The 8,522-nt window shown below is 43.6% G+C and overlaps 1 protein-coding gene and 1 long non-coding RNA gene across 2 annotated transcripts; one reads left to right on the top strand and one right to left on the bottom strand.

Moving 5' to 3' along the window:
- Positions 1-4,402: 4,402 nt before the first annotated feature.
- On the bottom strand, positions 4,403-5,327 carry LOC139837859 (ervatamin-A-like). The gene is made up of 3 exons (XM_071827159.1): positions 5,311-5,327; positions 5,149-5,204; positions 4,403-5,042 (listed from the first exon to the last, which is right to left on the bottom strand). The coding sequence occupies exons 1-3, from the start codon at positions 5,325-5,327 to the stop codon at positions 4,495-4,497; spliced, it is 621 nt and encodes a 206-aa protein (XP_071683260.1). The 3' UTR covers positions 4,403-4,494.
- A 3-nt stretch (positions 5,328-5,330) lies between these two features.
- On the top strand, positions 5,331-8,287 carry LOC139829808 (uncharacterized). Its single transcript, XR_007875525.2, has 6 exons — positions 5,331-5,624; positions 5,723-5,817; positions 5,911-5,969; positions 6,177-6,280; positions 6,857-6,950; positions 7,943-8,287. It is a non-coding gene; the product is annotated as an uncharacterized lncRNA (long non-coding RNA).
- Positions 8,288-8,522: the final 235 nt, after the last annotated feature.

Raw genomic sequence — 8,522 nt, 5'->3', positions numbered from 1 at the left:
CCCTTTTAATCTAATATAATTGTATACAAGTTAAAACTGTAAGTTGAGTGAATGAGTTATAGACAAGTAAAAGTGTTTAGTATAAATAAGTGATTATCCTAAGCACTGAGCCATACCATTGGAGTAAGGAATAAATAATTTAGTGATCACGTTGGCAGAAACGAACTCATAGGCATTAGATAAAAGTCCGCAGATGTTTATCTAAATTGTCATTTAATAAAATTTATCTATTTATCTATTCTCTCGTGTGTTTTTTAGGTGTGTTTTTTGTCACCAAGATGAAACTATTAAACACCTTTTTTTCCAGTGCCATTTTGCGAGATCTATTTGGTCAGTCATCCAAGTAGCATCTACCATGTATCCCCCTACTAGTGTAGCCAATGTCTTTGGCAACTGGCTTCACGGTATCGATTCAAGGTTTAAGTTGCTTCTTAGGGTGGGGGCGCTAGCAGTTATCTGGGCACTCTGGCTAAGTAGAAATGACAAAATTTTTAACGATAAAAATTGTTCTTTGTTGCAGGTCATCTATAGATGTACAGGTATTCTCCGTTTGTGGTTACCTCTTCAGCGGATGGAGAAACGAGACCTATTTACGGAGGTCTGTACCATATATTTTATTGAGTTGATTTGTAGTTATTTCTTCAAGTTTGTAGATCTTAGGATGTTGCAGATCTCACTTAGAATTTAGTGATCTTACATGATGGCAATAAATTAGTCATGCTAGTAGATTCTTTTGTGCCTTCATGTTATTTGTAGGTGTATTGTACTTTTTGCGGATCCTTTTTATTGAATTTTTGGCGGATCATTTGATTTGTTGAGAAGATTTGTGTATGCCTTGACGCCAAAAATGATATCTCAGATGTTCGTTTCAAGAGGAGACATGCATGGCTCATTCTATTTTCTCCTCTATGACTAGTTCTATGCCAAATCGAGGGAAGGCGTTGGCCCCGGTACTATGTATACTAGAAGATTCCCCGCGCGTTGTAGCGGGAATTTGTATTATGCACATGCAAAAATATCATCAATGTGAAAGATGGTGATATGGTGACTTTATTTTAAATCTCTAGATATAGTACTCAATAAAGCAGTTCTAAGTTAGAGTGCCCATAATTTCACTAGTTAGAGTGCCCATAATCTCTAGATATAGTACTAAAAAAATCATCAATGTGAAAAACAGGGCTTTCATTCGGAGCACCCTGGAGCATTAGTCCCGGTCACATTACGAACCGGGACTAATGTGAGTATTAGTCCCGGTTCGAACGGTTAGGACGCTGAAAAGTTTTAGTTCCGGTTCCTAACAGGACCTTTAGTCCTTATTGGAGAGACCAACAAGGATTAAAGGGGTTACGGCGGACTACCTCTAGTGCAAAACTCTTTAGTCCCTTTAGTCCTGATTTGTAATACCAACCGGGCCTAAAGCCTTTCTAGGCTTTTTTTCCCCTCTCCCGTGGATTGCCTTTTTTAGCTTTGTAAAATACAAAAGAAAATGATAGAAAATTTAAAAAATAAAATATTTTGAGATTCCGGTATGTTATGCAACCTACTAGTAGGGAAAATTAACAAATTTTAAATTTGACATTCTTTTAAAACAAAGTTTATTTCTCGGTAAAATAGCAATATCTTTTGCATATGATGTCGGGAAAAAATGTATAACCTATCAAAATGATCAGCACATAAAGTTACTTCCTATTTCAAAAGAAATGCCTTAAATGGTCAAAGGATGAGGATACCGTATTGTACTTAGCACATGGAATGATCAAGTCCTTCTTGATGGTGCATTATACTTTTCATAGTACAATTAAGCAGCCACACAAACTATTTTAGCAACAAATTCATGAACGCATTAGCAGGTACAACACAACTGGAAAAGGTGGATCAGTAGCATCACTCTTCAATTCAACTAGATTTAAATGTGCGCCTTGGCGCACGATCCCGTGAAATTAGGTAGTATAATAATGATAAAAATCACGTAGCTAAATGATAATATATTTTTAAGTTTTACAAAACAAAGTCAATCGAGGTGAAATTGAGATAACAAAATCACGAAGTAGAAAACTCTTATATACTACCACAAAAATAGAGGAATGTATTAAACATTTATATGAACCGATGGTGTAATAGTCAGAAAATTATCAATCCACACACCACCTAGCCTTTCACATAGTCAATCACTGGGTAAAATATTATGTGTATTAGTAGTATCACGACATGTGTTTACAATACAAACCATATGAAAATATAATATACCTCTAATCCTTTTTATCTAAACAATAATTTAATAGCACTCTCAAGAGGCATCCGCCTAACATAATTACTTTTGAAGTCATCATGAGAGAGGGCCCAACAGTGTAAAGTGCGAGATAAGTTGTTCCGTGAGAGCTACTCAAAATGTTCACAACACAACGAAAATATCATAACAATACATCAAGAGTGGACCTGATTTTAGAACTAAGAAGCCATTGAAAACAGTTCATGTCTACACACATCAGGCATGATTCAAATTAAAACAGTTCATGTCTAGGGTTTGGGAGCTACAGGAGAGGGACGACTTAGGGGAGAAATCACAGAGGACGGAGGGAGGAAGAATGGCGAGGAGGAGGAAGCACGGAAAAGGAGGGGCCTACCTGCGCCACCGCCGGGGTGTGCCTGTGGCTGGGCCTCTTCCCGCGTCGTTGCTGCTCACGTGGAGCAGGATGAGCCGAAGGTCTGCAACCTGGCCTCGTTTGCCGAAGAAGACGGGGAAAACGCCGAGCTCTGGGCTAGGGACATCGACGATTGGGAGAGGAGGATGTGCGCGCCAGCGGCGGCCTCCTCCTCAAGCGCTCGCCAGCGACCGAGCTCCGGGGCGAGGCGCCCTCCCCGCTCGCCTCCTTGTCGTGCACGACAGCGGCGACCTTCGCCTCAAGCGCTCGCTAGCGACCGAGCTCCGGGGCGAGAGAATCGCAGAGGAGTGAGGAGATTGTGAAAGCACACATCGATTGGGCAAGGCGGCTAGGGTTTCAGGCAGTCGATCTCGTTTTTATATGGCAGGCGTAAAAGACCGAAAATACCCCTACGGGTGGAGATCCACTGCCCGACGCCAGTGCGCACCGACAGAGATCCCAGGCGCAGTGGCTGACGTGCGGGGCCGGCAAAGGTGGAGCCTATATGCAGCCGTAGGCGGGTAACAATCGGCTATTGCATGAGGTTAGCTAGTGAGAGGAGTGCACAAAACGAACGGACGAGATGCACCGATGAAAAAGATCCAACGCTCCACGTGCTCAAATCGTTGTGAGACCCCCTATGAGGGGCATCTATTATACCTTTAGATAGGTGGCATATTCTCTTGTATGTATAACACTGGTTTATGCTATCGGCTTGTTCTAATTTTATGATCTATCGGTATGTATGCATTAGGATCATGCTATCGATTTGTATACATATGACTATGCTATCGCGATACAGGAAATTCGTTATATTGCAACGCTCTAATTCATGGAAATAAGTGCCAAATCATCGCAATAGGTACCTGTTGCATCCAAAAGCCGTTCGTTGGGCGCTGTTGCGAATAATCGCGTGGTACTAGGCTACTTCCGCGAAATTAGTTTCGTGGCAAATAAATTGGTCTTTTGCAACCATTAATACGGGAAATTGCCACGCATTTTTTCGTGGCAGCACTCACCTAATGCAACCATATTTTTTGTGGGTATAGCTCTAGTGCAACAAATACCAAACCGTGGTGAGTGACTACTATGTCAACAACGCGTGTTTCGTTGCACATGCTCTTTCGTTGGAATAGGCCAGTTTATTTGCCACGTCCAATTTTGTCGCAAAACAATATGCCAACAAACTTTAAATGCGTGAGAAAAACGATTGGCCACAAACAACTCAATCGTGGTAAAAGAATTTTCTGGTTATAGACCGGATTTCCTGTACCGATCGGTTTGTATGCACTATGATTTTTATGATTGTGTATGCACTATGACCATGTTATCGGTTTGCATCCGCTACTACCATGCTGTAATAATGCCATAGGTCTTGCTTAGAATTATGCAATCCTAGCTATATGGTATCAAATGAGTTTTAAGCAGTAGGAATTCATCCTAGTAGGTAGTTTTTCGTGTGCCTTTCTTTCATGTTATTTGTATATGTGTTGTACTTTTGCGGACAATTTTTCGATTGAACTTTTGGTTATTTCTCTGAGCTGATTTATGTAAGCCTTGATAAAAATTTAGATCTCAGTTGTTCATTTATGCAGGTCTTCCACGGTAGTAGTAGTTTATGTTAGTGTTAGTGTCAACAGAGAGCCTTTGCGCCACCTTACTTTTGTTTAGCGACATTTTTCTCTTTTCCACAACAAGATATGATATATTGTTACACTTACACACATGACACACTAAGTATAATATGAAGCCTCAGGATATGTAATCGATACGTGGGTACGACATGACAAATGCACGATGAAGCACGTAGTTGTTGGTACACAGTTACGTAGTTTACTTAACACGGAATGAATCACATGGTCGGGTATGCGGTGTCGAGTGCGATGCCGCAGAGCCCCGAGCCTCCGACATCACGCTTCATGCGGATGAAGCCGTTCTCGCCCCACGCCGGGCCCCACGAGTTCTTGACGATCCAGTACTTGGTCCCCGCGGCGTCGGCGCCGTAGCCGACGGCGGTGATGGCGTGCTCGAGCCGCGTGCCGCAGGTGCCGGAGTAGACGCCGCTCTTGTAGAACATCATGCCGCTGCCGATCTCGATGGCGACGCCGATGGGCTGCCTGGCGACGGCGCTCTGTAGGGCCGCCTCGTTGGGCGGGACGGCCAGGTGGCCCTTGATATTGACGGCGGGCTTGGCGCGCTTGCATGCGCCTCTGGCGGCCTTGTAGGGGTACTCGGCGGCGGTGGTGAGGCCGCCGTTCTCCATGATCCACTTCATGGCCCTGTGGTAGTAGCCGCGGTCGCAGTCCACCAGCTGCTGCTCCGACAGCGGCACCAGCTTCCCCGTCTTGATCCAGTTGAGGCTCTCGATCGTCGCCACCGTCGCGAACGCCCAGCAGCTGGCTGCACGCAAACAAAATCAAAGTTGTAGCAAATTAGGGAACTGAGAGGCGTGCAGTAGTTAAAATGGATGATGCCATCTTAATTAATCCCGAATTTGTTTACGTACCACATCCTGAGCCGGCGTCACACGAAACGGGTTCTCCGCGCCTTTGGCTCTGCTCGCTTTGTGATTAAATAAAAAAGAACAACGACGCTCTCGCGACCTTTGAGCCGTCCGATGGAAATCAACGGTCTCTGTTCACCCCGGCCGGAACAAAACTTCCCAAACCCTATCCCTTGCTGCATTTCTCCGTCCTCCTCCCTCCCGCCGACGCCGAGAGACCACGGCGGCGCGGCTGCCCAGTTCGCCGGAGCGCGTGTGCATCCATCGATGCGCGCGGCTCCGTCCAACTCGCCAGGCCGCGTCGCGCGCGTGGCCTAGCAATACGCAGGCGACGTCACCACCACGAATCGGCGGCGACGCGTCACCCGCCCCTTCCTCTGCGTCCGCCACAGATGGACGCCGCCGTCCGACGCCCGCCTGGAGCTCCTGGTGCTCATGCCAGACTACCTCTCCTCCGCGCCCGTCTCCACAGGATCAAGGTACGAGCCCTCTTCCAATCAATCTCAATCCTCTTCTAGTCTTCTTCACAGTCTGAAACAAATCGATTCCTTTTTAATTTCTTTTCCCTTTCTTACAGGACAAGATCGAGGAGTGTGTGAATGGCTCCCCGGGCAGATCACCCTTTTCCCTCTTCCGATTCCTCTCCTCCGCGCCCACCTCCAGAGGATCAAGGTACGAGCCCTCTTCCCCCCCACTCAATCTCAATCCCCTTCTTCAGTCTGAAACAAATCGATTCCTTTTTAATTTTTTCCTTTCTTATTACAGGAGCACCGCCAGGAGTGTGTGAATGGCTCCACGGACAGATTAGGTTTTTCTGCTCCAAGGTACTGTCCCCCTTCCGATTCCTCTCCTCTGCTAACAACATGTACTACTGCTGCACTGCACAAACACAAACAGAGCACTTGTCTCTCTAAGATTTAAGTATTTCTTAGATGTTCTTATAGGATTTTGGGTACCTTCCTACCTTCACCCCCTGCATATGTTTAATCATCAAAATACTCTCATTTGATTACTGTGCTTGGTGCGGCCAGGGAACCTTCTTTGCTTCAGTCTAAGAGATGAAACTTGTCGATTTGATGATGGAAATTTCTGACCTGCAATTTGCTCGAAGGCTGAACCGTTCTCCTACTTTGAGGTAACGCGTGAGTTCTCACTATTCACCAATGGTTCTTTGCTCTCTGCTATTAGCAATATTAATCCTTCCTTAATGTGTAGGGTCTAATTAGGGAAATATGAGTCTGCTTGTGCCTTGTGGCATGAATCATGGTTGAGTCCTTCACTTGGTTTGCTAGTGTCCGACCTCCAACTACGATTGTACTTGTCGTACAATTGTAGCTGTGTTGGTAATACTAAGTGTAACCAATTAGGAGCTAAGCTACCTAACTGATGTACTCTCTGTGTGTTGTTCGGACATCGTGTCCTTGTACGAGTAGGTCTAGTTGGTCCTGGTCTTGGTTGTACGTGTATATATACACACGTGACACTGCTGCTTGTAATCGAGAGTTGAGAAATAGAAAAGAAATAAAGAGCAGAAATTAGAGGGTGCGACACGCGCCCTTGGCTATAAATTTTGTGCTTGCTTGTGTTCGTCTATTTTGATGTGATTGATCCATGCGTGAATCCCAACATCTGCTGCATATTTTGATGATTGCTGTTATAGAGCATCCTATTGTTTACCTATTTATTCTACCTTCTTTTTTCTTTGCATCAGTGTAAGAGAGATGAAACTTGTTGTTAGGAAGATGGAGATTGGTGAGCTGCAATTTGCTGGAAGGCTGAACCCTTTGCCTACTTTGAGATAATTGGTGAGTTCCAGTTTCTCACTGTTCACCAATGGTTCATTGCTCTCTGCTGGCTGTTTCGATGATTACCGTTTATAGTGCATCCTAAATCATGAGTTTGTAATGATGCTGGTGGCAAGGTGCTACAATGCATGTCAATTCAATCTTGTTTTCTTTTGTGCACTTTTACAATTTTAGCCGATCAACTGAGGTTACCCCTTGATTGAGTTGATGTCTGGTTATGTTATTTGGCTTCTCTGACATAGGGGGCCCCTAAGCCAGGAACTTACTTGGTGCCATTTTAATTTTATTCTGTCTTGTGTATGTCAGCATCGTTTGCCAGTGCCTTGTATTGCTTGCCTTTTTATTCTCCCTTCTGAAGTTTTCACATGATTTATGTTGCTGAGAATGTATTTAGCGACAAGTAGCAATTGAATGCTTAATCCTGTAACACATCTCCGCTGTGTTCATTAGTGACTTCATCTTCAGGGCACACCCTGTTACTGAATGGTTCTCTGCTCTCTGCTGGCTATTTTGGTGATTACCACTATAGCACATCTTAGATTCAGAGCTTGTGTTGATGTTAGTGGCAAGCTGGTAGAATGCATGTTCCTTCAATCTAATTTTTGATTGTAGTTTTACAAATTATAGCTGACCAACTCAGGCTACTTCTTGATTGATTTTATTGCTGGCTGTGTTATTTGGTATATCTGCATAATGCGGTGCTTCTAAATTTTTTGAACTTGGGAACTAACTGATCAAAATTCCAGTTTATCCCAAGTTGTGAATGTTATCATCGATACAATATTTATTCTTCCTTTTTTAGGTTTCAGAATCTGCATGATTTATACAATTTTTTAGCTTATTCACCTTGGTTTTCTGTGTTTACTACAGACTTGGTATGTGGTTTTCTGTGTTCATTAGTGGCTTGGTATGTGGTTGTAAAGGAAACCTTTGTCACGTTTTGTTTGCCTATCTATCTATTTGTTGTAAGCTGAGAAAAATTGCTGCTGCAGATGCTAGTGTAAGGCTGCTGGACCGTGTTGACAAGCTGAAGAAGCAGATGCATGACCTGGATGAGGAGCAGCTCACCATCCTGGATGATGGGAAGTACTACGAGTTTGCACTTGAGCAGCAGCAGCTGCACTTGATTGCTTGCTAACTTCAACTTTCGATATATTATCTAAGTTGAATAAATTGTTGCTTCTAATGGTTTGCAACTCGATGATGTACATGAAAGCGATTCTGCATTTGTAATATATTTATGTTACTGGATGTAGTTAAAAAATGCTTATTGTCCTCATTTATATACCGTTGTGGTATTGACTACCTTTTTGCAAAGAAAATATTGTCCTGGTGATTCTCTCTTGCCTGTGAAGATCTAGTGTTTCCGAATCTTCATTTGCAACGCAAATTCAGTTCTGTACAACTGTGCTTAGCTGTGTACTCTTCTTTCCTGCTTATGTCTCATGGCTGTGTAGTACCAAAAGTACATAGAGGTTTCCCTGAAGATTCTTGTATTGATAATGGTAGGCTGCAAGCTTTTTATTGTCTAAATTGAAACTTTAACAGAAGATTCTGCTTCCTCTCAAAAAC

Source organism: Lolium perenne, chromosome 3 (assembly GCF_019359855.2).
Source record: "Lolium perenne isolate Kyuss_39 chromosome 3, Kyuss_2.0, whole genome shotgun sequence".
Classification (NCBI taxonomy): Eukaryota; Viridiplantae; Streptophyta; class Magnoliopsida; order Poales; family Poaceae; genus Lolium; species Lolium perenne.
This window is presented reverse-complemented; position numbering and strand designations above follow the sequence as displayed.

Excerpts from the sequence above, each read along its gene's own strand:
- LOC139837859 (XM_071827159.1), bottom strand. Across the intron at positions 5,043-5,148 it reads TGACGCCGGCTCAGGATGTG|CCAGCTGCTGGGCGTTCGCG; the intron begins GTACGTAAACAA and ends GTTTGCGTGCAG.